The sequence below is a fragment of the Cuculus canorus genome, chromosome 22 (genome assembly GCF_017976375.1).
Source record: "Cuculus canorus isolate bCucCan1 chromosome 22, bCucCan1.pri, whole genome shotgun sequence".
Classification (NCBI taxonomy): Eukaryota; Metazoa; Chordata; class Aves; order Cuculiformes; family Cuculidae; genus Cuculus; species Cuculus canorus.
The window spans coordinates 3,772,777-3,799,719 of record NC_071422.1 but is presented as its reverse complement, the minus strand read 5'-3'; the positions used below and the strand labels follow the sequence as shown (position 1 = coordinate 3,799,719).

The 26,943-nt window shown below is 51.0% G+C and overlaps 2 protein-coding genes across 15 annotated transcripts in view; one reads left to right on the top strand and one right to left on the bottom strand.

The window, feature by feature from the left end:
* The window catches only part of LOC128854320 (AT-rich interactive domain-containing protein 1A-like), a 132,963-nt gene that overhangs the window by 66,884 nt on the left and 39,136 nt on the right, over positions 1-26,943 (bottom strand). For 8 of the 11 annotated variants that reach the window (XM_054086740.1, XM_054086730.1, XM_054086737.1 and 5 more), the window contains 8 exons: positions 26,116-26,261; positions 25,920-26,029; positions 24,258-24,371; positions 23,197-23,334; positions 21,557-21,701; positions 20,892-21,024; positions 19,726-19,859; positions 19,530-19,639 (listed from right to left, as the gene is read on the bottom strand). In XM_054086740.1, the coding sequence (XP_053942715.1) occupies positions 19,530-19,639; positions 19,726-19,859; positions 20,892-21,024; positions 21,557-21,701; positions 23,197-23,334; positions 24,258-24,371; positions 25,920-26,029; positions 26,116-26,261 (1,030 nt within the window). The remainder of the gene's footprint in view (positions 1-19,529; positions 19,640-19,725; positions 19,860-20,891; positions 21,025-21,556; positions 21,702-23,196; positions 23,335-24,257; positions 24,372-25,919; positions 26,030-26,115; positions 26,262-26,943) is intronic. The other 3 variants (XM_054086738.1, XM_054086733.1, XM_054086734.1) reach the window with 3 other exon arrangements.
* Positions 837-18,335, top strand: LOC128854325 (AT-rich interactive domain-containing protein 1A-like). Of its 4 annotated transcripts, none has more exons than XM_054086758.1 (9): positions 4,019-4,458; positions 6,414-6,606; positions 10,042-10,179; positions 10,796-10,885; positions 11,408-11,540; positions 11,729-11,873; positions 12,652-12,797; positions 12,884-12,994; positions 14,161-18,335. In XM_054086758.1, the coding sequence occupies exons 1-6, from the start codon at positions 4,102-4,104 to the stop codon at positions 11,757-11,759; spliced, it is 942 nt and encodes a 313-aa protein (XP_053942733.1). In that variant the 5' UTR covers positions 4,019-4,101; the 3' UTR covers positions 11,760-11,873; positions 12,652-12,797; positions 12,884-12,994; positions 14,161-18,335. The 4 variants fall into 4 exon arrangements, 3 of the variants coding, with proteins under 3 accessions (XP_053942733.1, XP_053942732.1, XP_053942734.1); XM_054086757.1 differs by having other exon boundaries at positions 11,396-11,540; XR_008453365.1 differs by lacking the exons at positions 4,019-4,458; positions 11,408-11,540; positions 11,729-11,873 and adding an exon at positions 837-851 and having other exon boundaries at positions 10,632-10,885.

The following is a 26,943-nucleotide window of genomic DNA, read 5'->3' as shown; positions in this document are numbered from 1 at the left end:
CCTCGTACTCTAGGAGTGCATGCTCTGAGACTGCATACTCCAGCAGCTCACACTCTGAGAGCACGTACTCCAGAAGCGCATTCTCTGAGAGCGCGCACTCCACAAGCGAATACTCCAGAAGTGCAGTCTGAGAGAGTGCGTACTCCAGAAGCAAATACTCCAGGAGTACATACTCCGAGAGCGCGTACTGTGAGATACCGTCTCCAGAGGATTATCTTGGTCAGGGAATTCGTAGACCTCGCACTCCGGGACTAGGCAGTCCAAGGCCTCGTACCCCGGAAGAGCATTCTCGGAGAGAGTGCACCCCGGAAGCGCATGCACGGAGAGAGCGCACCATGGAAGCGCATGCACGGAGACAGCGCTCCACGGAAGCGCATGCACGGAGAGAGCGCACCATGGAAGCGCATGCACGGAGAGAGCGCTCCACGGAAGCGCATGCACGGAGAGAGCGCACCGTGGAAGCGCATTCTGGGAGAGAGCGCTCCACGGAAGCGCATGCACGGAGAGAGCGCTCCACGGAAGCACATTCTGGGAGACAGCGCACCCCGGAAGTGCATGCACGGAGAGAGCGCACCATGGAAGCGCATGCACGGAGAGAGCGCTCCACGGAAGCGCATGCACGGAGAGAGCACACCCCGGAAGCGCATGCACGGAGAGAGCGCACCGTGGAAGCGCATTCTGGGAGAGAGCGCACTCCGGAAGCGCAGTCTCGGAGAGAGCGCACTCCAGAAGCGCAGTCTCGGAGAGAGCGCACTCCAGAAGCGCAGTCTCGGAGAAAACGCACGCCAGAAGCGCAGTCTCCGAGAGCGCATGCTAAGAGACATCGCGTTGAGAGGATTATCTTGGTCAAGGTACTGGTACCATGGTAGTGCAGGCAGTGTAACTCCAGTAGAGCCATTTGAAGAGTTGGGAGAGGTTTGGGCTGGGGAAGGGCTGAGAGGTGGGAGGTTGAATCCTGCGCCCGTGGAGACAGTGTGGATGCGGTGTGCTGGTGGTTCTGGATGTTGGGGCTGCCAGGATCTGACCCAGCCTGAGCTCTTGGTAGCTCCAGAGGGTGTGGGAGGGACTAGAAATAGCAAAGGTGAGCGCAGCCTCTCCACTTTGAGGGTTGCTTTTTGGAAGCATTAATGCTTGGTTGATAGCGGCTTTTGCAATCAAGACACGGTGTTTTTCCTGCTGCGCTGTTTTCCATTTGCCATGACTCCTGTGTAGAGGTTCCCTGCCTGCCTTGGCACGGTTGGTGTTTCCCAGCAGGTTGGAAGGCACTGGGAAACAAACTGGGAAAGCTGCTGACTTGGAACCGGGGTCCTTCTACTGGGTTGCTGGTGGTGTCACCAGCCTGTTAAGCTCCTGCTGCTGTCACCAATTTCCAGCTTGTTGAACTTGATCAAAGGGTGCAGACGGGTTGGGGAAGTTCCATGTCCTTGCAGGCAGCCGGACTCCACGGCCAGAGATTACGAGCGGCTCCGATTATGTATCCGTAGCGAGCCTTAAGAGCCGGCTGGGAAGAGGGATTCCAGCACGCTGCCCCACCCCTTCGCCTTCCACCTCCACCGCTACGTCACCACAACACAAGCACACGTGTGCTCGTACTGTTGGTGTCATTCATTCAGTGCCAAGATTGCTTCAAAACATTCCCTTGGCCCCAGTTCCAACAGGAGTACAGCTGGGATGTGTTAGATTTTAGGCAGTCTGCCCTCAATTTGAGATGAGTTATAAATAGCAGTGCCGACTTCCTTAACTACCCCTCTCCCAGGTAAAATGCAGGTTAATTATCACGGGAATCAGTTAGGGCTTCTGGTGCTTAAACAGCCGGGAATGCTTTGTATTATTTTTATCAGAAAAAATGGGCAACAAATCTGGTCAGGAGAAGATTTCAGACCCAAGGTGAGAGCTTAGGCCTCACCTTTGTATTATATATGAATTTTTGGCCTTTCTATTTTTTGGGGCAGTTGTGGCCGATACTCACAGTTGCCAAGAATTAAGTGATGCTGATTTGAAAGCAGTGAGTTCCATAAGTGGCTTTATCCTTTTCTTTTTCTGACATAATAAATATGAATAGGTAATAAGGTAATTGGGAAAATCAAAATTGCATTTTTCTGTACAGCAATGGTTGGCTTTTGCTTCAAAAGTAGAATTTGCTGCTTCCCTTTACACATTTTCCTGCTGGGACCCTTAAACCAGTCCCCTCCAACTGAAGCAAACTGTTTTTTCAAGAGGCCAAATTTCTCTTCAGCTGGATATGCTCTGCTTGGAAGCTTTTCTTCTGTCAGGAAAATCCCGATGCTGTTTTGAAGAACAGCTGCTTTTCAGGGTGCTGTTTTGGTTTTGGAGGTCTGACACCCCTTACTTCACACAGAGTGATTTGAGAGCTTTTGAACTCTGCAATTTGTGAAAAATGGGGAAGAATGGTTGGTTTTGGGTTTCAATTGGTTGGTTTCAATTTAGTTATAATCACAGAATCACAGAATCACAAGGTTGGAGAGGACCCATTGGATCATCGAGTCCAACCATTCCTAACACTCCCTAAACCATGTCCCTAAGTACTTCATCCACCCGTTCCTTAAACACCTCCAGGGAAGGCGACTCGACCACCTCCCTGGGCAGCTGTTCCAGTACCCAATGACTCTTACTGTGAAGAATTTTTTTCTGATATCCAACCTGAACCTCCCCTGACGGAGCTTCAGGCCATTCCCTCTAGTCCTGTCCCCTGTCACTCGGGAGAAGAGGCCAGCTCCCTCCTCTCCACAACCTCCTTTCAGGTAGTTGTAGAGAGTAATAAGGTCTCCCCTCAGCCTCCTCTTCTCCAGGCTAAACAACCCCAGCTCTCTCAGCCGCTCCTCATAAGACTTCTTCTCCAGCCCCTTCACCAGCTTTGTTGCTCTTCTCTGGACACGCTCCAGAGCCTCAACATCCTTCTTGTGGTGAGGGGCCCAGAACTGAACACAGTACTATACACAGTATAGAAAAACGGTGGAAAGAAAAGTGGATTAAAAGTTCCAACCTCAAGCCAAAAATCAGCTATTGGCAATTTTGGCCCTGAGGGGGAGTGGAGATCCAAATGTCTTTCTTTGGTGACACCAAAGTGTCTGTGGGGCGGATTCAGGGAGGGGCAGTGGGTGCTGCTCGGCCCCCCCTCTCCACCCCTTCCTCTGTCCATCGCAGGGCCCCTTCCCGAAAGGGGGAGAGCGCCCCAAAAGGCGCTGATGGGGGGGGGGGGGCGCGAATGGGCATTATTGTTCTGAGGGGAGGGGGCGGATGGGCTTTATTGTTCTGAGGGGAGGGGGCGAATGGGCATTATTGTTCTGAGGGGAGGAGGGGGATGGGCCCTATTGTTCTGAGGGGAGAGGGGGGATGGGCCTTATTGTTCTGAGGGGAGGGGGGGGATGGGCCCTATTGTTCTGAGGGGAGAGGGGGGATGGGCCTTATTGTTCTGAGGGGAGGGGGGTGGATGGGCCCTATTGTTCTGAGGGGAGAGGGCAGATGGGCCTTATTGTTAACTGTTTTTCCCGCCAAAATGTAAGGGTGAGGGGCGCCTCTGACTGAGCCTCAGCCTCGCGCCCGGCGCTGCTTCCTCGCTCTGCGAAATTGAATACCTCGTCATAAATTTTTCATAATAAACTCTTGTTTGGTCTGATAAAAGATTTTTGCTTTGTCCGTTTCTGACACCCAGCGTATGGGTTACCCCTCAGTTACTGCGTGTGGACGGGGCTGTGCTGCCCGGCTGCGTCCCCCAACGCACTTGTTCTCCACTGCAATGCATCCTGCCCCATCTCTGCCGGGTAGAATTCATAGAATCATAGAATAGTTTGGGTCCCTACCCTGACAAGGGACCCCCCAACATCCCATGTCCCCCTGTCTGAAGACCCCCCCCACTTTCTCCCCGATCTCCTGTCTCGAAGGGGGGGGGTGCGAATGGGCATTATTGTTCTGAGGGGAGGGGTCAGTTGCCGATGATGTCACGGCGTTGCCGTGCTACCCTGGGGATGCTCAGGAGGAAGGGGCTGTCAGACTGTCAGTTGGAAAGTCTCATAATTGGTGTGGTTGTGGCAGCCAGGCTGGTGGTGGTGCATCTGCACAGTTTGGTGCCTGCTTGAAGCCATGCCTCGTACGCGCATGCAGTTTGACTGTGTGTACCCATGGTGCATCTGCAAGAACCGCCACCATGGGCCAAAGGAGCAGACACAGTCGGGTATTCATAGACCTTGCAGTCCGGGAGCACGCACTCCGAGACCTCGTACTCTAGGAGTGCATGCTCTGAGACTGCATACTCCAGCAGCTCACACTCTGAGAGCACGTACTCCAGAAGCGCATTCTCTGAGAGCGCGCACTCCACAAGCGAATACTCCAGAAGTGCAGTCTGAGAGAGTGCGTACTCCAGAAGCAAATACTCCAGGAGTACATACTCCGAGAGCGCGTACTGTGAGATACCGTCTCCGGAGGATTATCTTGGTCAAGGTACTGGTACCATGGTAGTGCAGGCAGTGTAACTCCAGTAGAGCCATTTGAAGAGTTGGGAGAGGTTTGGGCTGGGGAAGGGCTGAGAGGTGGGAGGTTGAATCCTGCGCCCGTGGAGACAGTGTGGATGCGGTGTGTTGGTGGTTCTGGATGTTCTGGATGTTGTCACCAATTTCCAGCTTGTTGAACTTGATAGAAAGGGTGCAGAAGGATTGGGGGAGGATGGGTGGTTTTATTCTCTCCCCTGATTTCAGTGATTTAAATCCAATATGACCATGATTGCAGCTGAATGATTCCTAGGGAAAATGACTCCCCTTTCCCAGCATTGTCTGTCACTAATATCAATTTTCTAGCCAACATAGTGATAGGATGAGAGGAAATGGCCTCAAGTTGCTTGAGGGGAGTTTTAGATTGGATATCAGGGAAAGCTTCTTTACTGGCAGAGTCTGCCCAGGGCGGCGATGGAGTCCCCATCCCTCGAGGGGTTCCAAACCCATGTAGACGTGGCACTCTGGGACATGGCTGAGCAGGCATGGTGGTTCTGGGCTGATGGTTGGACTGGATGAACTAAGAGGTCTTTTGCAACTTTAATGATTGTGTGATTCCCTGGCTGTGGAGACTGCTTGCCCTTGCCGTTGGGCACAGAGGGGTTGGAGACAGGAGGGCAGAGCACTCTCTTCTAGCAAGACCTCGTTTCTTCACTTCAGTGAGGTCTCATCCAGCTTCAGCCTCAGGGGAGTGAGCAGTTGGTTCTCTGAGCCTGCAGGATGCTGTCAACCAGCGTTGCCACTGGTCAGAATCTTCTCCACAATCTGTATTCAATCCGAGATGGAGGATAAAGACTTTGCCTGGGATTCATTTAGAGGTCACTATGCCCAAACCAGTCCTTGCTTTAGGTGGAAAACTGGCATTTGGAGGCTTGTAGCATTTTCAGGAATTCTGGTGGACTCGTGTCCTGTCCTGGCTCCAGGCAGGGGTAGTACAGGTCAGGGAGTCCTTGGAAAGTTGCATTCATTCACTCATCGCATCCTGCCTGCTCTGAAACCCAGGACCTGGCTTTCAAGCCTGACAAATTACTTTTTCATGGATCTGGAGAAATTTGATGTAGAAACCTTTATTCTACAAAAGGCCACAGACACAAAGCACGTGTGAAAAAAGGCAAAAGTGGAACTGCAGTCTGGAACGCTGTGGCTGTCAGTGGCTCTGCCCAGTGTTACTGCATCAATATGAGTTAATTGAAATGTGTAAGTGTAAATGAACTGCCTGTAGTGTTTTGGGAGGCCTTGTTATATGTGAAGGAAGCAGTGTTTCTTGTGAATATTTAAATTTTCAGCCTAAATTTACCTTGTTGTGGACCGTCTGGACACTGAACTACCAGCTACTATGGGGAAAAGCCGCTTACACTGATAATCTATCTTTCTTACTGATCCTTCCCTGGTTCTTGCCTGTCCTGTGGCCACAGGAGAGATGTCGGCATTCAATGACTTCTCGTTCGATGTGTTTTGTGAAAGGTCTGTAGGTTCTAGGAAGAGGCAGATGAGCTTCTGCTGCTCTGCACCAACGTGTTGTGAAGCTATAGTAGCCTTCGAGTGTGGAAAGGGGCTTCAGGAAAGCTGGGGAGGGGCTCTTGGTCAGGGAGGGCACCAAAGGGACAAGACGGAAGGATTTTAAGCTGAAAGAGGGGGGAGATTGAGATGAGATCTTAGAAGAGATGCTTCCCAGAACAGTGGTGGCTGCCCCACTGCTGGAGGTGTTCAAGGCCAGGTTGGATGGGGCTTTGAGCAACCTGACCTAGTGGAAGGAGTTGGGAACTGGATGGGCTTTGAGGTCGATTCCAACCCAAACCATTCTACGATTCTGTGATTCTATGAAGTTTTCTTCTGGGGTTTTGGGATTTTGTGAACGATTCCTGTGTGTAGCTGGATGTACCTCACGTGTCACAACTTGCCTTGCAGCCTTCAAGCGCCACAGATCAGATGGGGAGGATGAAGCCTCAGCCGTATGGAGGAACCAATGCCCCCCCTACAAGAGCAGGGAGCTCAGGCGGGGCCACAGCAAGGACACGGCTCTCCAGGACAGCCCGACGGGTCACAGACTGCTCAGCAGCAGCAGTCTGCCTCCTCCCAGCAGCGCTTCCTCTCTCCTCAGGTAGGTCTGCTCTGCTTTGTTTCCATCTGTGAGGGATTCCTTAAAGAAACTTGGGCAAATCCTTTCCTTTGCGCGTTCATGTTAGTTGAACTAAGGTCAGCGAGCTGGTTGGAATGATGATGGTAGTGACTGTGCTGCCTTCTCTCTTGTGTCGAGAGCTGTATCTCAGAGATGTGGTGGTTGTAACAGGTTAAGCTGTGCTAATGCAGCAGTTTGGAGGACTGGTGTTGTGTAAATGCTGCCGGTTGGCGATAGCAGTCTGAAGGATTTTTGTACTGGAGTGGTTGTGGCTGTGAAAGTTCTCCAAGGGCTGTAGAGAACTGCTTGGATTAGCACAGTAGCAGAGCACAGTTTGCAGAGCAGCACAGAGATGGTGATGGGAGAGTTTGCTCTGAAGTGTAAAGCTCTGCTTTAGGGAGGAGAAATAAAGCAGCAAATGCAGGGAATTGAGAAGAAAAGAATGAATCAGTTTTCCTTATGTATACGTAAATTGCATTTATTTTCAACAGGGCTTAATAGTGTTTTAATAGTTGTTCCTGGTTGTGTGAAAAGCTAGCTGGGACCTTTCAGCAGATGTTTTAATGCAGGATTAAAATGGATGTTTTAATGTACATGCCTTATTGGTGCCGTGAAGCGCTCAGAGCTGTCCTAAGAGCTTAGAAGATCAAGAAGCTAAGTGGGCAGCCTCCCAGGACAGTCCGTGTCTTTCAGGATCTGTAAGAAGGGAAATCCAGAGCAGTACTGTGACTCATCTTCTGGTGAAGAACGTAGGAATAGCAAAGCTTCTGAAGTAACTGAAGCAATTGCTCTAGCTCAGAACAGTGGGAAGTCCTGTTCAGCAGCGTTGTTGATGGAGCCTTCCTGAATCCTACCAATCAGCGCCCTCTGACTCAGATTATAGGAATTAGTCGCTCTGCTTAGCAGAAGTGGCTCCTTCCCAGTACCAAGTGGGAGTTTGTTTTATGCCTTGTGGTTAAATATATTTGGCCCCTTTTGAGTTTTCCCTTTCCCAAACAGTTTAAGAAAAGAGAGCCATCTCCACTGTAAGGGTGAAGGAACCTGGAAATGAGGGAATCTGATCCACTTTAAATGTTTAAATATCACCCAGTTTTTGATAGTGTGCTATAGAAATTTGCAACAAAATGAGTGCAGCTTTTAGAATAGCTTGGCTGTAAAGCTTGTTTCTGTTTCAAACAGGCTTTCTTTCCAGTCATCTTGTTTTCTTGGCTTTATCACCAAGTAATTTGTATTTGAGGATCATAAAATCACGGAATGGTTTAGGTTAGAAGGGACCTCAAAGCCCTCAAAACCAGTTCCAGCCCCGTGCCATGGGCAGGGAGACCTGCCACTGGGTCAGGTTTTCAGTTTAAACCCGCTTTCCCTCATTCTATCCTTCCCTCCCTGATCCAGAGCCCCTCCCCAGCTTTCCTGGAGCCCCTTTCAGTACCAGAGGCTGCTCTAAGGTCTCCCTGGAGCCCTCTCCAGGCTGAACAAGCCCAACACTCTCAGCCTGTCCTTGTACAGGGAGTGCTCCTGCCCCTCAGGTCATCTCCGTGACCCTACAGACAGTGGGGCAGGGCCCCCCAGACAGCAGCCAGGTGCTCTTTAGCTCATGCGGCCCCGCTATGCTTTTGGGCCTTCTCTTGCCCACTAAGTGAAAAAAGGAGCCCTTATTCTTGCCAGTGTTTCCTCATTCCTTGCCTTCCAGGTTGCGATCTGGTAGAACAAGACCAAGTCTTTGGCCTTTACATGTTAATATTGTACAGCAACATTAATGTTGGAGTTTTAAGTAGAGAAGGGGGAACTTTCTCCATCTCGTGAAGTGGTGATCTGGATGGGGACATGTCAGGTTGTTCAGGTCCTGTGAGCTCTTGCTCTTTGGTTAGGATCTGCTTGACAAACCTCACATTGGTTGTTCTGGGTGGGGGGCTTCAGTTATCTTCCTGGGGGTGGTTTTTGTGTCACTACCTAAAGTTTTCCTGATGATGTTCCCATATTCAGACTCTGAACAGCAGAAGAGTCCAAGGGGAGAAACCTCATCCCTTCTCTGGGCAACTTATTTTCATCTGGATGTGGAAAGGAAATTTTTTTTTGCACTATTTGGAAAGTGCTTGTGCTTATCCAGCTGTGTTTCACTTGGGTTCATCTCTGGTTTCAGGCCCTAAAGTGTCTTGGCAATGGCAGGAAGGGGTATAACCAACTGCAAACAAATTCCTGATCCAGATTTAACTTCCAAACGTGTGTCCTGGTCTCAGATCTTCACAGTATGGGTTTAACAAAACTGGGTTTTGTTGGGGGGGGAGAAGGGTGAGGTTGTGGGGTTTGGCTGGTGCAGAAGGAGCCCTCCTGTGCGTATCCCCAGCAGTGTGGTCTATGTCTGTGTTTGGTTGACTCTTCCTTTTTTCAGCCAGGTAGGTTCTGAGTTTGGGCATTCGGGAGGCTGTTGGGGAAGCACCGTTTGGATTCTCTCTTCTTCCACAGTGGTCACTTCAGCTTGTGTGCTCTGTAGGTACTTGGAGTGGAATAAAGTTGAGCTCTGTCAGCTGCGTCCCCTGACCTGGAACTAATCGACGCAACAGGCAGAAACGCAGCAGAGAGCTGAGTGCTGCCGAGGGAGGGGCAGCCCAGGAAAGGAACCCTTTCTTGATATCATTTGAGCTCCAAATTGACCATTTTGACCATCTCTTTTGGGAGAGGGGAAAAGAACATTTTAGAGGTGAATTTGCTGGTCATGTCAGGCTCCTTTTTCCACATAGGAATTTCTGCTTCTGTTTGGTTTGGCTTTGGCCTTTTGAGCTTGTCTTCTTGCTTGCCTTGAGAGGGATTAGAGCTGTGTGCGTTTCAGAGCAGGGTGGCTGCACGCTGGGTCCCGGGCATGGCCGGGGATGTGCAGAGAACTGCCAGCAGCCAGGGCTCCACTGGGGAGAGCAGGACCTGGAACACCAGGATTAGCGGGATCAGTCAATTGTGCTCTGTGCTGATAAGGAAGGTTTCTCTCCCAAATTATGGTGATATTGGGAGTTGGAAATCTTTTCTTCCTGGCCAAGGCTTCACTGCCAGAGCTTTTCATTGTGTGTGTGATTGTGACCATCACTTTTGTGTGGTTTCTTGGGAAGGCTGTGTGTGTGTTTGTTTTAATTAGTAATTTTACTAATGATTCCCACAGCAGTGAAGAACTCGGATTGCCGCTTGCAAAGTCACCTTCAGGGCCATGTGGAGCCCTCTGCCTCTGCCACCGATCAGTGTCCCTTTCGAGATGATGCCGCGTGGAGCTGCCGATGCAGCCTCACAGGAGCCTGTGCCAACAGTGGGTTGCGCTATGCTCGATGCCGGGCTCATTCCCTGTTTCTATTCTGGTTGCGAGCGGCTCAGCTCTTCTTCCTGCCTGCACGCCTCACACAGATTCCCCTAACCCTCAGCCTTTCATTTCCTTAGGATCTAATTTGGTTACGGAGAATACTGAGAAAGAAGATGGTGAACTCCGCATTGAGGCAGGCAGAAGGGACGTCTGGCGTCTTGATCAGGAGAAGACGGGTTCTTGTTCTTCCAAGCCGGGCTGGCATGAGAATGCGGGTCAGTGTTTAATAAGGAAATTGCTGTAGGATGACCAGTTCTGGTCTGGGATCCTGAACAATAGCTCTGTGCTCTGTCACACACATCCCCTGCGCTGCCGCAGCCTGGGAATATGGAGCCACTCCTTGCACCGTGGCTGCTGAAGCACACACCTCATGGCTGACCCTTGCTCTTGAGCAGCTCATTGCTGTAGAGCAGGGAAATCACTTTTTCACTTCCTTTTTGCTGCTGACTTGGTGTCATTGGAGACATTTTAAAAGGTGCAGAAGCCTCCCGTCAGTCTGATGTTGGACAAATAATCTCGACCTCTCCCCTTTCCATCCAAATTTATCCTGCAACCAAATTTAAAACACAGGCAGTGTTGTCAGCTGCAGTTAAACACCCTCGTTTCTGCCCCACGCGGCAGCTGACGGTCACACTAACATGGGCTCTCCCTCCCTCGCATGGTGCAGGACCTCTGGCAGGATAAAGTCTGGCTCAATAGATGATGTCCCCATGGGGACGGAAGGAGCCCTGAGTCCTGGAGTAAGCACATCAGGCATATCCATCAGTCAAGGAGAGCAGAGTAACCCAGCTCAGTCTCCTTTCTCTCTGCATACATCTCCTCACCTGCCAGGCATCAGAGGACCCTCCCCATCCCCAGTCGGGTCTCCTGCCAGCGCTGCTCAGTCCCGTTCGGGTCCGCTTTCACCTGCTGCAGTACCAGGTAATGCTGCTTGGCGCGTGTTGATCTTCTGGTGGAGCTGCTTCGTGCAGCTGGAGAGTGAATTCCAATGGCCAGTGGGGAGGAATTGGCCCCTGTCAGTGCTGTGTGGCTCTTGAGGTCCTGTGATCTCCTTTGTTGGCTTTAAAATGCCTTTAACTGTTAAAGGATGCAGTAGGATGGGTGAGAAGGCTGGTAAAGCCGCACTGTCATCTCGCTGGGTGAGCGTGACTGATGTTGCTCTGGTTTTCCTTCGCTGTGGCTAACATAGCCTGCTCCCCAAGTTGTTTGTAGTTCTGGTATTTAATACTCTTACTTCGTGGGCTTTGTGGTGTGGAATTTTTGTGATTAACCCCTCTCGTGTTTGCGCTGTAGGCAATCAGATGCCACCCCGGCCACGCAGCGGCCGGTTGGACAGCATCCTGCATCCCTCCGTGCACCCATCAAGCAAAGCGCAAGATCGCTAAATTTTTTTTATTTTTTTTTTTTAATTAATTTAGAATTTAATTTTAGATATCTCCTCAGGAGGCTCTCCTGGGCAGCCAAACTGCAGCGCCAACTGTCACCGTCCGGGAACAAGAGGAAGTATGAACCCAACGAGAGTGGAAGAAGCGGCCGACGCTGCCATGCACACAGCTGCCAACTCTGTCCAGAGCAGGTGAGGAATGAGGTTTCCCCTGGTCCTTTTCCTGTGCCACATCTCTGTTTCTGAGCTGTGGATGGAATAACCCCTCTCCTGTTTGCTCCTTAATAGCAACCATCTGCTAGTGATCTTTAAGTGATTTTTATGGTGATTCATAAACTAACTGGTAGAGCGATGTTTTCTGTGCCTCTGTATCTCCTCAGGAGGGTCTCCTGGGCAGCCAAACAGCAATGAGATGTCCAATGCCAACTATCCGAGTCTGGGAACAGGAGGAAGCCTGAGCCGAAGGAGAGCACAAGAAGCGGCTGCCACTACCATGCACACAGCTGCCAACTCCATCCAGACCAGGTGAGGAACGAGGTTTCCCCTGGTCCTTTTCCTGTGTCGCATCTCTGTTTCTGAGCTGTGGATGAAATAACCAAAAGTGGAGTAAGACTGAACATACAGTTCTTTGAAGGTTTGCCCTCCGTGGAGACTTGTTTATCAGTCTTAAGAGTCTAACACATGTTTTAGTTGTCTGACTGGGCCTTGTGCTCTTTATCCTGACTTAGGGGCTGCTTCTGCAGTCTCTGGTGTTCCTGTGCCTCCCAACAGTGCCCACACGGCAATAAAGGCACCAAAGCCTGTCCTGAGTGACGAGCTGGAGCCACAGTTGTGTACAGGGAGTTCTGATAAATGTGAAGTGATGAGTATCAAAAAGGAAAGAAATGAAAACCATCAAAGGTGGCGGGAGCTCTGCACTGCATCTCTACAGAGAAATGATTCTGGCTTTCATGCACGGAGCTGAGGTGTTTGCAGGTCTGTTCTTCGCAGGCAATGACTACAATGAAGTTTGTTTTGCGAGTGCAGGAGAACAATACTGAGGGTGAAACCATTCAGAACTGAACTCCCTCTTCCGAACTAGTTTGCATCCCCTTTTCTGTTGAGAAGGAGACTCAAGCTCTGAGGTAGCTGAGCTTTCAGAGAGCACCCGCTCTTTGGCCTTTTGCTGGAAAAGGGAGCTGGGGAAAGTCAGTCCTCCACTTCCTGTGTAGTGGAGCACCTTTGAGGAAACCTGCTTCTTTGGGAGGAGAAGATCTTAATGCTCGGTATTTGGGTAAACATCTTTCTTCCTTGCTTTCTCTAGGCCTGCTGGTTATCCCAACATGAACCAAGGAGGAATGACGGGCACTGGAGCTCCTTCTGGCCAGGGAATTAACAGTCCGGCTGGCATGATGAACCCCCAGGGCCCACCCTATCCGATGGGTGGGAAGGTGTCTAACAACTCCGCAGGTAAGCCAGGGCCAACTGTCAGGCATTGCATTGACTTCATTGTCCTGGACTGAAAATGGGTGTTAAAGATTCTTTTAACTTCCTAGGGATGGCGGCAAGCCCTGAAATGATAGGCCTTGGGGAGCATTGCATTAACACCTGTATCTAAAATGGACAATGATGCAGACGGGACACCAAGAGCAAAATCCAAGTCAAAGGTAAGATGTTTTGGTTTTCCTCAGGAGTCCATTCTTTTCAGCATCCAGGGAGATAAAACCGTGACACGGTAACTGGAACAGTGCATCTGTCTGGTAGTGAGTGTGGTTCCTGAGAGAACTTGATTGGGTTCCTCCTCCTTACACTAGAGAGACTTCTCGCTGGAGAGAAGTTGTCCTTGTAGCGTGTGATCTGATTGCTTCTTGCGACTATGATTTAAACTTGAGTTGGATGAGCAAGTGGGACACCCTGTTTAGGACTAAAGAAATGATGATCTTGAAATATGTGTTTTGGAGAGGGCTCTGCAATAACCCACTAAATCCATGTGTTACGAAGTTGTGTGGAGGAGCCTGGATGGTGGGGCTGCCATCCCCTGCAGAGACCCAGCGACCACGAAAGGGACTTCGCTATCAGATTCCTTGTGTCCTCCCCTTTTTGTGACTCACGAGTTCAAGCCTCTCTAGAATTCCCGAGAGATGCCCGGCACGCTATATTTCTGCATTCTCGTTGCAATTATGGGCCTTGAATAACTGGGGAGAAGGTACCTACGCAGATGGACCTTTTGGGTCACCTACCCAAGTTCCCAGGTCCTACAAAGAGGTACTCAGCATGTGGCTTGAATCCAAAGTGTGAAGGTAAAAACCACATTGTTGAAGTGCTCAGGGTAGGAAGATTGAATTAGGCTTGATGTGGCTGGGCTTGAACTGTCCCAAGGACAGATCCGTTTTGGAATAGTGGTTCCGAAAGGTTCTTCAGGATTAATCAGGGAACAAGTGAGGGTTTTGCTTCTGGCATTCATAAACCATTCAGAAATGGAGAAGAGTGTTTCCCAGTCCTTTAGGAGTCACCAATTACAAACATGTGGTAGAGCTGAGTCTTTCCTACAGGAAAGTCCTTTCTGTGGGCAGACTCCTGCCCCCAAGGCTTCCCTGTCAAATCCGCAAGGGAACGACCAGCCAGCCACAAGGAATTGGTCTTGGCCTGTGACACTGAAAGGCGGATTCAGCTTTGCATTGGATAGGACTAACGATGGGACGAGTCTTGCCGTGTCGCAGGCCATGCCGTGGGGCGTATCCTCTGGCTCTGAGCAGCTCTCCCCGCTGAGGTTTGTGTTGCCTGTTTCCGAGTAGATCATCTCCTATCTGTGGTGTTTTTCTTCTCCCTGTAGAATTACAAGCGGCCGAGGGACGGTGACTACGGCCCACCCACCAAGCGGCACGAAGGGGAGATGTGCAACGTCCCATATAGCACCGGGCAGGGGCAGACGCCGCAGCAGCTGCCTCCAGCACAGAGCCAGCAGCCGAGCCGGCAGCCAACGGCGCAGCCATCTCCACAGCAGGGCCTGTATAACCCGTAGGGGAGCACCTTCTCCGCTGTTGACCGTCACTCTGCTGCTCAACTGATAGTTTATTTGTTTCCTCATTTTCGTTTTCTTTCTAATAGAGGTGTGAAGAAGTTCTAGGTTCAGTTGAAGTTCCTGATGCTCCACGTGTTAAGAATAAATATACATTAAATCTTGGTAAGGTGTCTGTCAGGGTTTTTTATGAGCAGGACAGGGAGGTGACTTTGGTGCTGGCAGGTCTTGGTGCTGTGACGATGTAGGTCAGCAAGGCATGAAGAGCCTTCAGGGTCGTGTGCTTTGGGGCCACTTTGGAGGCTGATACCATGTGGTCTGGCTTTACTTTCTCCCTTTGGTTTGTTTTGGTGATGGAGGCTTTGTTTCGTGCTGCGTAGGCTCAGGTAGGAGCAGATTTGCAGCAGGAGGGGAAGCTGAGGCAGAGACGTGTGGTGCACAGGGTGGAAAAGGCTCGGAAGGGACCTGCTCCCTTTGAGCTCTGTCAAGTGAACCAGGTGGCCCTGCTCCTGCGGAAGGGCTTTCCCAGGCTGATTCCCTTTCCGGAGAGCCAGGGCTGCAGCGGGACTCTGCGCTGCCTGTCGCCGCACGCACAGGTAGGAGGGGGAGGGAGATGCCAAACCCTCCCTGTGCTCAGAGGACGTCATCTCTGGGAATGAGATTTGGGAGGAATGTGCAGGAGGGGATTATTGTTCCTTTTCTGGGGATAAACAGACACTTCAGCCTCTTGTGTTGCCAATCCGGGCGCAAAAGCAGCGCAGCTTACAAGAAAATGGATGGAATTGTACTTCACAGCAGCCTGTGACCCTGGATGCAGCTGGACTGCTGGTTCTCCAGAGGAGAAGATGGTTTCCCAGCCAAGCAGAACCAGTGAGCTCGGGCTGCAAAGGGCAGGACCGAGGAGAGAAACCTCAGAGCAGGAACCAACCGAGACTGCAGCATCTTCGGTTCAGGACGCGCCTGCAGCAGAAGCGTCAGGGCCCTGCAGCGCACCGCAAACCACACCACCTCCCGGAGGCGAGGGTCTTGCCCGCTCACTGCCTCCATTCCAAGCTTGGAAGTTGCCTCAGTTCATCACTGGGATATCCCCCCTCTGGTTTGGGAAACCTGAACAACAGAGAGCATCTGGTTTCAGCCACTGTCTTAATTCCTATTAAAGAGGTCTTTCTCTCCGTGTTCTGCATCTCCCTTTGCTCTCAGGTACGAATTCTGTGTGGTTCACTCTGGAAACTGGGCTGAAAAAAGGCTGTGAATGGGAACAAAACAGCTGCTGCATAAACGATGGTGTGAGCGGGAACACAAACTGGGCAGGTCTGTACAAAGGCAGTGGAGAGCGATTACCAGCCGGTGGCAGCAGGCGCTCGCCAGAAAGGTCCTGTTCCACCAGCTGGGCCACAGGAGTCCTACTGGGAAAGCTGCTCCTTCTGCATCCCAGAGGCACTTGGAGAGCATCAGGGTGGGCACCTCTTGGTGCTCCTCCAACCTACAGACGTGTCTAAAAACCCGTTCTAACCAGGAAGCCAAAGAAATAAGTGGGAATTTTGGAAGCCCCACTGGCTCAGCGCTGTTCCCATGGGCCTGGGAGCACTGGGACTCGCAGCTGCTTTTGCTCCCCCACCAGTCTCAGCTGCTTCACCTGCACCTGAGCAGAAAGGGGGACGTTTCCATGCCTTGTGATGGCTCACGGCTGTGAACCAACCCTACACTGGAGCCGAGCACAACCTGACGGACGGAGCCCCCAGAGCTGAGGTATCCGTAGAGTCATAGAGTCATAGAATAGTTTGGGTTGGAAGGGACATTAAAGATCATCTCGTTCCACCCTCTGCCATGGGCAGGGACACCTCCCACTGGCTCAGGCTGCCCAAGGCCCATCCAACCTGGCCTGGAACCCCTCCAGGGATGGGGCAGCCACACCTTCCCTGGGCAACCTGGGCCAGTGTCTCAGCACCCTCACGGGGAAGAAATTCTTCCTTCTATCAGCCTCAATCTGCCCCTCTCCAGTCTGTGCCCGTTCGCCCTCGTCCCGGCCCCACAGGCCTTTAGGAACAGCCCCTCTGCAGCTTTCTCGCAGCCCAAGATCAGGCCCAGGCCCAGAGCCGGGAGCCAAGCGGGAGGACGCGCTGCGCTCACTGCCTTTGCTGTCACTGCACCAAATCCCACTCTGGGGAGTGCAGCCCAACATCTGCCGAGGTGCTGGGGACCCACACGCCGGCTCTGCCGCCTCCTGCAGACGGGCACGGCCCTCACGGCCGGGACGAGCTGGAGAACAACCTGGACTGTGGCTGTTTGCTGGAAACGCCCTCCTCTGAAGTCCACACCACGCGTCTAAGAAAATGCAAAGGAGATGAAATGGTCCATTTGACAGAGCTCAGAGGGAGGCGTCTCCCTTTCAATGTACAGCGATAAAACCACACCGAGTTCAGCAGTCACTTTTGTCCTTCAGAGTTTACCATTAAAAACAGTTAGGAAAGCGGTGCCTGTCAATGGCATAACAGGGCAAGTCGTCTTTCCCCCCCCAAACTCACTGTAAACGACAGTAACTTTGGTTAAAATGAAAAAAAAAGTCTTCTATGTAGACAGAACTTTGATTCCTTTAATAAGGGATTCGGGACAGATTTGAAGGGCAGAGGAAAGGGAGAGGGAAGGGGGAAGGTCTTTCCCCAAGGGAGAAGCAGGACAGCGCAGGGCAGACAGTGGATTATGAGGTGGTTTTGCATAAACAAAGGGCAACAGTCAGTTTCTAAGTTCTCCACTCACGCACACGCACACGGGGTCTCGGATCCCACAGCTGTCATGACTGGCCAATTAAAAACAGTACTTCACAAATCACTTGTGAAACCAAAGAGTTCATCAAAGGCAACACGGAGGTGTCCAACAGCCACGAGTCACGTAACGTGAACTCCGAGTGGTTCTCGTCCACCTTGGCCAGGGCGAGCAGTGCCCGAGCGGCTCAACGCATCATGTCCACGCTCATTGACTCCAAGGGTGGGTTCTGCATGTTCATCAAACCGGCCTGGCTCTGCTGGAACTGCGTGGTGGCCAGGCTGTCCTCCAAGAAGCCCAGCAAGTTGCCAATGCTGCCCTTCTGCACAGCAATCGCTCTTGCTGCCAGGCTGTCCCCTCTGCCAAGGTGGCCAGTAGTACCATGCAGGGATTCATTCACGGACTCTGGTGTGAGGTTGACCAAAGACCTTTATTGTTGCAAGTAGCAGCATTACATACCCTTTCTACTGTCTATGCTAGTTTAACATGCCCCGAGCTCTCTGCTAATTGGTGCTTTCTCTTTCCTTTTTAGCTCTGCCACACCCTGCCTCCTCACTCCTCGCTGCTCAAGGACATATCCAACAATTCAAGGTCATCACCCACATGTCCTCTGCCGGTCCAGAGAGCTGTACCCTATGTCCTTACGCCCTTGCCACATGGCGCCTTCCTGCGGGCCCTCCAGACCAGACTCTAAGGGACCTCCCATCATCTGAGGAGGAATGTTTTGCTGAGCAGTGGAGCCTGGAGGAGCCGAGACCCTGTCTCTGCCGAGACCCTGACGCAACGCATCACGTGGTAGCTCTGTGCGTGTGTGTGTGTGTGGCTTCTGAGCCTTTTCCACCCTGCGCACCACACGTCTCTGTCTCAGCTTCACCTCCTGCTGCAAATCTGCTCCTACCTGAGCATACACAGCACAAAACAAAGCCTCCATCACCAGAACAAACCAAAGGGAGAAAGCAAAACCAGACCACGTGGTATCAGCCTCCAAAGCGGCCCCAAAGCACAGGACCCTGAAGGTTCTCCATGCCTTGCTGACCTACATCATCACAGCACCAAGACCTGCCAGCACCAAAGTCACCTCCCTGTCCTGCTCATAAAAAACCCTGACAAACACCTCACAGGCGTAAAGTATTTATTATATATTATGTACATTAACGTACATTTAACGTACATTTATTCTTAACACGTGGAACTTTTTCAAATCTCGATCAGAAAGAAAACAAAAACGAAGAAACAAATAAACCAGCAGCGGGGTAGGTGCTCCCCTACTGGTTAGGGAGGTCCTCCTGCGGAGATGGCTGCGCCGTTTGCTGCTGGCTCGGCTCCTGGCTCTGTGCTGGAGGCAGCTGCTGCGGCGTCTGCTCCTGCCCGGCGCTATATGGGATGTTGCACATCTCCCCTTTGTGCCTCTTGGCGGGTGGGCTGTAGTCGCCGTCCCTCGGCCGCTTGTAATTCTACAAGGAGAAGAAAAACACCACAGATAGGAGATGATCTACTCGGAAACAGGCAACACAAACCTCAGCGGGGAGAGCTGCTCAGAGCCAGAGGATACGCCCCACGGCATGGCCTGCGACACGGCAAGACTCGTCCCATCGTTAGTCCTGTCCAACGCAAAGCTGGATCCATCTTTCAGTGTCACAAGCCAAGACCAATTCCTTGCGGCTGGATGGTCGTTCCCTTGTGGATTCGACAGGGAAGCCTGGGGGGCAGGAGTCTGCCCACAGAAAGGACTTTCCTGTAGGAAAGACTCAGCTCTACCACACGTTCACCACAAACCAGACTGCACACAGGCCCTGATTTACTTTCACATCCTGGAATTTCATCAGACCTCAATTCTCTTGTATTTCCCAGAAAACAGAGGTTTGTGCTGAAGCGTTAACCAAGATCCATTAAACACTTGTACTCCCTGCTTCTTCCTTTCCTGTAGATCGAAAAGACAACCCTGAAAGCAGCAGGAAGGATTCTCCTTCCTCTTCCAAGTATAACTGATTACTCCTAAAGGACTGGGAAACACTCCTCTTCATTTCTGAAAGGTTTATGAATGCCAGAAACAAACCCCTCCCTTGTTCCCTGATAAATCCTGAAGAACTTTGCAACACATGGATTTAGTGGTTTACTGCAGAGCCCTCTCCAAAACACATATTTCAAGACCATTATTTCGTTAGTCCTAAACAGGGTGTCCCACTTGCTCATCCAAATCAAGTTAAAATCATAGTGGCAAGAAGCAATCAGATCACACGCTACAAGGACAACTTCTCTCCAGCAAGAAGTCTCTCCAGGGTAAGGAGGACCCAATCAAGATCTCTCAGGAACCACACTCACTACCAGACAGATGCACTGTTCCAGTTACCGTGTCACGGTTTTATCTCCCTGGATGCTGAAAAGAATGGAACTCCTGAGAAAAAACCAAAACATCTTACCTTTGACTTGGATTTTGCTCTCGGTGTCCCATCTGCCTCATTCTTCGTTTTAGATGCAGATGGTAATTCGACCTCCCCAAGGCCTATCACTTCAGGGCTTGCCGCCATCCCTAGGAAGTTAAAAGAATCTTTAACACTCATTCTCAGTCTGGGACAATGAAATCAACGCAATGCCTGACAGCCGGCCCTGGCTTACCTGCAGAGTTGTTAGCCATCGCACAGGGTGGGCCCTGGGGGTTCATCATGCGGGCCAGACTGTCAATTCCCTGGCCAGAAGCAGCTCCAGTGCCCGTCACTCCTCCTTGGTTCACATTCGGATAACCAGCAGGCCTAGAGAAATCAAGGAAGAAAGATGTTTACCCAAATGCTGAGCATTAAGATCTTCTCCTCCAAAGAAGCAGGTTTGCTCAAAGAAAGGAAAAGAAAGTGGAAAACGGACTTTCCCCAGCTCCCTTTTCCAGCAAAAGGCCAAAGAGTGGGTGCTCTCCGACAGCTCGGCTACCCTACAGCTCGAGTCTCCTTCTCAACAGAAAAGGGGATGCAAACTAGTTCGGAAGAGGAGTTCAGTTCTGAATGGTTTCACCCTCAGTCTCGTTCTGCTGCACTCGCAGAACAAACTTCATTGTAGACATTGCCTGCGAAGAACAGACCTGCAAACACCTCAGCTCCGCACATTTAAGTGAAAATAATTTCTTTGTAGAGATGCAGTGCAGAACTCCAGCCACCTTCAATGGTTTACATGGCTCGATGACCCTTTTGGTGACAATTTTTCTCCTGATATCCAGTGTGACCCTCCCCATGGCGCAGCTTGAGGCCATTCCTTCTTGTCCTGTCCCTATCACTGAGGAGAAGAGCCCAGCACCCCCCTCTCTAAAACCTCCTCTCAGGGAGTTCTAGAGAGCAATAAGGTCTCCCCTCAGCCTCCTCTTCTCCAGGCTAAACAACCCCAGGGCCCTCAGCCGCTCCACGCAAGGCTTGTTCTCCAGCCCCTTCCCCAGCTTCGTTGCTCTTCTCTGGACACACTCCAGAGCCTCAACATCCTTCTTGGAGCGAGGGGCCCATAACTCAACACACGATTCGAGGGGCAGCCTCACCAGTGCAGGGGCACAATCACCTCCCTGACAGGGGCAGAATCACTTCCCTGAATATTAAATATTCCCCAACTATATTATTAATGATGGATTCCAAAACCCCTGCTCGTCCAAGCGTTAGACTCTTAAGACTGACGAACAAGTCTCCCAGGAGGGCAAACCTTCAAAGAAATGTATGTTCAGTCTTACTCCACTTTTGGGTTATTCCATCCACAGCTCAGAAACAGAGATGTGGCACAGGAAAAGGACCAGGGGAAACCTCGTTCCTCACCTGCTCTGGACGGACTTGGCAGCTGTGTGCATGGCAGTGTCGGCCGCTTCTTCCGCTCTCGTTGGGTTCATGCTTCCTCTTCTACCCGGACTGTGACAGTTGGCGCTGCGGTTTGGCTGCCCAGGAGAGCCTCCTGAGGAGATACAAAGATATCTAAAATTAAATTCTAAACTAATTTAAAAAATTAAAATTAAAAAAAATTTAGCGATCTTGCGCTTTGCTTGATGGGTGCACGGAGGGATGCAGGATGCTGTCCGACCGGCCGCTGAGTGGTCAGGGTGGCATCTGATTGCCTACAGCTCAAACACGAGAGGGGTTAAACACAAAAATTCCACACCACAAAGCCCACGAGGCAAGAGTATTAAATACCAGAACTACAAACAACTTGGGGAGCAGGCTATGTTAGCCACAGCGAAGGAAAACCAGAGCAACATCAGTCACGCTCACCCAGCGAGATGACAGTGCGGCTTTACCAGCCTTCTCACCCATCCTACTGCATCCTTTAACAGTTAAAGGCATTTTAAAGCCAACAAAGGAGATCACAGGACCTCAAGAGCCACACAGCACTGACAGGGGCCAATTCCTCCCCACTGGCCATTGGAATTCACTCTCCAGCTGCACGAAGCAGCCCCGCCAGAAGATCAACACGCGCCAAGCAGCATTACCTGGTACTGCAGCAGTTGAAAGCAGACCCGAACGGGACTGAGCAGCGCTGGCAGGAGACCCGACCGAGGATGGGGAGGGTCCTCTGATGCCTGGCAGGTGAGGAGGATGTCCCGTGGGGACATCATCTATTGAGCCAGACAGGTCCTGCAACACACAGAGAAACAGATCAGGCCAAAGGAAAAAGACACAGAACTGTGACCTCCCATATCACAAGGAAGAGTGCATTTCTCAAAGAGTCATAGAATAGTTACGGTTGGAATGGACCTTAAAGATCATCCAGTTCCAACCCCTCTGCCACGGGCAGGGACATCCCACTGGATCAGGCTGCCCAAGGCCCATCCAACCTGGCCTTGAACACCTCCAGGGATGGGGCAGCCACAACTTCCCTGGGCAACCTGGGCCAGGGCCTCACCACTCTCATGGTCAAAGAATTCCTCCTAATGTCCAGAATAAATCTGCCCCTCTCCAGTTCATAACTGCTCCCCCTCGTCCTGTCCCCACAAGTCTTAATGAATAGTCCCTCTCCAGCTTTCCTATAGCCCCTTCAGGTACTGGAAGGTCACTACAAGATCTTCCTGGAGCCTTCTCTTCTCCAGGCTGAACAAGTCCAACTCTCTCAGCCTGTCCTCAGATGGGAGCTGCTCCAGCCTCTGATCATCTTTGTAGCCTCCTCTGGAACTGTTCCAACAGCTCCATATCCTTCTTACATTGAGGATTCCAGAACTGGACAATACTCCAGACGAGGTCTCACCAGGGAGGAACAGAGGAGCAGAATCCCCTCCCTCGCCTGCTGTCCACGATGCTTTTGATATGGCCCAGGACACGGTTGTGGCAACTACACCACCACAAACTTGCTGAGGGTGCACTCAATCTCGCTCTCAATATCTTTGATGAAGATATCGAACAGCACCAATGCCAGTACGGACCCCTGAGGGACACCACTCATCATGGATCTCCATCTGGACTTTGAGCCACTGACCACTACTCTTTGAATACGACCATCCAACCAGTTTCTTATCCACCCTACTGTCCACCCATCGAACCCATCTCACTCCAGTTTAGAGAGAAGAATATTGTGGGGGACAGTGTCAAAGGTTTACAGGAGTCCAGATAGATCACATCTGTTGGTTCACCCAAAATGATTCCCATCAACCAAAAGCTCAGGTGTGGCAGCATTTAAAACACACGCAGTGTTGTCAGCTGCAGTTAAACACCCTCGTTTCTCCCTGCGACTGCCCCACGCGGCAGCTGAAGGTCACACTAACATGGGCTCTCCCTCCCTCGCATGGTGCGGGACCTCTGGCAGGATAAGTTTGGATAGAAAGGGAAGAGGTCGAGGTTACTGTGTCCAACATCGGACTGACAAGAGGCTTTGGCACCTTTTCAAGTGTCTCCAATGACACCAAGTCAGCAGCAAAAAGGAAGTGAAAAAGTGATTTCCCTGCTCTACAGCAACGAGCTGCTCAAGAGCGAGGGTCACCTGTGAAGTGTGTGCTGCAGCAGCCACGGCACAAGGATTGGCTCCATATTCCCAGGCTGCGGCAGCGCAGGGGATGCGTGTGACAGAGCACAGGGCTATTGTTCAGGATCCCAGACCACAACTGGTCATCCTACAGCAACTTCCTGATTAAACACTGACCCGCCTTCTCACACCAGGCCAGCTTGGAAGAACAAGAACCCGTCCACCCTTGAGCAAGACGCCAGATGTCCCTTCTGCGTGCCTCCAGGTGGACGTCGCCGTCTTCTTCCTCAGTATCCTCCGTAACCAAGTTAGATCCTAAGGAAATGAAAGGCTGAGGGTTAGGGGAATCTGTATGAGGTGTGCAGGCACGAAGCAGAGCTGAGCCGCTCGCGACCAGAATAGAAACAGGGAATGAGCCCGGCATCGAGCATAGCGCAACCCACTGTCGGCACAGGCTCCTGTGAGGCTGCATCGGCAGCTCCACGCAGCATCATCTCAAAACAGAGGCTGATTGGTGGCAGAGGGCTCCGCGTGGCCCGGATTGGGCCAGGTGCTGCTGCACGGGGTTGGGAGTTTCCCCCCGGATCACCGGGGAGGATTAAGCTCAGTTCAAACCCAGACGAAGGGGTGGAAGGAGAGAAAATTGCCACATGGACAAATAGCTGAGCAACTCGGAGAAGCACGTTGCAACATGAAACACATCAATGGGGTGTCTGGAAGGTGAGGGTGACTTTGCAAGCGGCAATCCGAGCTCTTCACCGCTGTAGAAATTATTGGTAAAATTACGAATTAAAACAAACACACACACAGCCTTCCCAAGAAACCACACAAAAGTGATGGTCACAATCACACACACAATGATAAGCTCTGGCAGTGAAGCCTCAGCTTTCAGGAAGAAAAGATTTCCAGCTCCCTATATTACCATAATTTGGGACAGAAACCTTCCTTGCCAGCAGAAAGCGCAATTGACTGATCCCGCTAAGCCTGGTGTTCCAGCTCCTGCTCTCCCCAGTGGAGCCCTGGCTGCTGGCAGTTCTCTGCACACCCCCGGTCATGCCCGGGACCCAGCGTGCAGCCACCCTGCTCTGAAACGCACACAGCTCTAATCCCTCTCAAGGCAAGCAAGAAGACAAGCTCATAAGGCCAAAGCCAAACCAAACAGAAGCAGAAATTCCCATGTGCAAAAGGAGCCTGAAGGGACCAGCAAATTCACCACTAAAAGGTTCTTTTCCACTCACCGACGGGGCTGAAGGCCTGGACTGAAGATTCACGTTCATATCTTCTGGCCCTCTGCTGGAAGCCGTTGAGGGAGCAGATGACGCCTGGGACACAAGCAACACTCGAGACAACTCCTGAAACAAGAAGAAACACCAAAAAACTCACAAATGAGAATAAAATCAAGGCTCTGCTGGAATTGCTCTGGTATATTCTTGTGTTGTGGAGGAATTTGCCCAAAACAGGAAATAAGACAGCAAAGAGTTGAAGGCAGCAACGCCTACGGTTCCACAGGAGGACAAACGCCACCAGGCTGCTACTGCAAGGGCCGGGAGCAGAACCCTAAAACATGACAAAACAGTAATGCTCTGGATTTCCCTTCTTACAGATCCTGAAAGACACGGACTGTCCTGGGAGGCTGCCCACTTAGCTTCTTGATCTTCTAAGCTCTTAGGACAGCTCTGAGCGCTTCACGGCACAAACAAGGCATGTACATTAAAACATCCATTTTAATCCTGCATTAAAACATCTGCTGAAAGGTCCCAGCTAGCTTTTCACACAACCAGGAACAACTATTAAAACACTATTAAGCCTTGTTGAAAATAAATGCAATTTACGTATACACAAGGAAAACTGATTCATTCTTTTCTTCTCAATTCCCTGCATCTGCTGCTTTATTTCTCCTCCCTAAAGCAGAGCTTTACATTTCAGAGCAAACTCTCCCATCACCATCTCTGTGCTGCTCTGCAAACTGTGCTCTGCTACTGTGCTAATCCAAGCAGTTCTCTACAGCCCTTGGAGAACTTTCACAGCCACAACCACTCCAGTACAAAAATCCTTCAGACTGCTATCGCCAACCGGCAGCATTTACACAACACCAGTCCTCCAAACTGCTGCATTAGCACAGCTTAACCTGTTACAACCACCACATCTCTGAGATACAGCTCTCGACACAGGAGAGAAGGCAGCACAGTCACTACCATCATCATTCCAACCAGCTCGCTGACCTTAGTTCAACTAACATGAACGCGCAAAGGAAAGGATTTGCCCAAGTTTCTTTAAGGATTCCTTACAGATGGAAACAAAGCAGAGCAGATCTACCTGAGGAGGGGGGAAGCGCTGCTGGGAGGAGGCAGACTGCCACGTGCTGGATTACAGGATTCCCACTGCCCTTCCAAACCTACAGATCTTTCACGAAACACCTCCACCTCACATCTGAGCAGAAGGTGATTAACAGCTGGAAATATTTGACTCCTACAGACTCAGAATCCAAACCTCAAAAGCTAAAGGCAAGGGTCGCTGGGTCTCTGCAGGGGATGGCAGCCCCACCATCCAGGCTCCTCCACACAACTTCGTAACATATGGATTTAGTGGGTTATTGCAGAGCCCTCTCCAAAACACATATTTCAAGATCATCATTTCTTTAGTCCAAAACAGGGTGTCCCACTTGCTCATCCAACTCAAGTTTAAATCATAGTCGCAAGAAGCAATCAGATCACACGCTACAAGGACAACTTCTCTCCAGCAAGAAGTCTCTCCAGGGTAAGGAGGAGGAACCCAATCAAGTTCTCTCAGGAACCACACTCACTACCAGACAGATGCACTGTTCCAGTTACCGTGTCACAGTTTTATCTCCCTGGATGCTGAAAAGAATGGAACTCCTGAGGAAAACCAAAACATCTTACCTTTGACTTGGATTTTACTCTTGGTGTCCCCTCTGCCTCATTCTTCGTTTTAGATGCAGATGGTAATGTGACCTCCCCAAGGCCTATAATTTCAGGGCTTGCCACCATCCCTAGGAAGTTAAAAGAATCTTTAACACCCTTTTTCAGTCCAGGACAATGAATTCAATGCAATGCCTGACAGTCGGCCCCAGCTTACCTGCGGAGTTGTTAGACACCTTCCCACCCACTGCACAGGGCAGGCCCTGGGGGTTCATCATGTGGGCCAGACTGTTAATTCTCTGGCCAGACGGAGCTCCAATGCCCGTCACTCCTCCTTGGTTTATTTTGGGATAACCAGGAGGCCTAGAGAAATCAAGGAAGAAAGATGTTTACCCAAATGCTGAGCATTAAGATCTTCTCCTCCCAAAGAAGCAGGTTTCCTCAAAGAAACCCACACAGGAAGTGGAGGACTGACTTTCCCCAGAGCCCTTTTCCAGCAAAAGGTCAAAGAGCGGGTGCTCTCCGACAGCTCAGCTACCCTAGAGCTTGAGTCTCCTTCTCAACAGAAAAGGGGATGCAAACTAGTTCGGAAGAGGGAGTTCAGTTCTGAATGGTTTCACCCTCAGTCTTGTTCTCCTGCACTCACAAAACAAACTTCATTCTATTCGTTTTTGATCCTCATCACTTCACATATATCACAACGCCCTGTACACAACTGTGGCTCCAGCTCGTCACTCGGGACAAGCTTTGGTGCCTTTATTGCCGTGTGGGCACTCTTCGCAGGCACAGGAACACGAGAGACTGCAGAAGCAGCCCCTAAGTCAGGATAAAGAGCACAAGGCCCAGTCAGACAACGAAAACATCCAACAGCTTTACTGGGGGAACCCAATTTACACCAAGTTCATAGTTCTCTGCTAGGCCACACACACCTACTCTGAAATGTGCAGTAAAAAAAAAAAACCCAACCACCAGAGAAAGCAGCTGCAAAGTCCAGTGCTGAATCCCAGCTCCCGTTCCCGCAGCTCCTCATCAAGGCCCCAACAGG

What these genes read in the sequence shown, in the direction of transcription:
- LOC128854325 (XM_054086757.1), top strand. Translation starts at nt 4,102, where the DNA reads ATGCCTCGTACGCGCATGCAGTTTGACTGTGTGTACCCATGGTGCATC. An exon ending in TTCACCTGCTGCAGTACCAG is followed by an intron (nt 10,886 to 11,395) that starts GTAATGCTGCTT and finishes ATTTAATTTTAG; the next exon opens with ATATCTCCTCAGGAGGCTCT. An exon ending in GCCAACTCTGTCCAGAGCAG is followed by an intron (nt 11,541 to 11,728) that starts GTGAGGAATGAG and finishes GTATCTCCTCAG; the next exon opens with GAGGGTCTCCTGGGCAGCCA.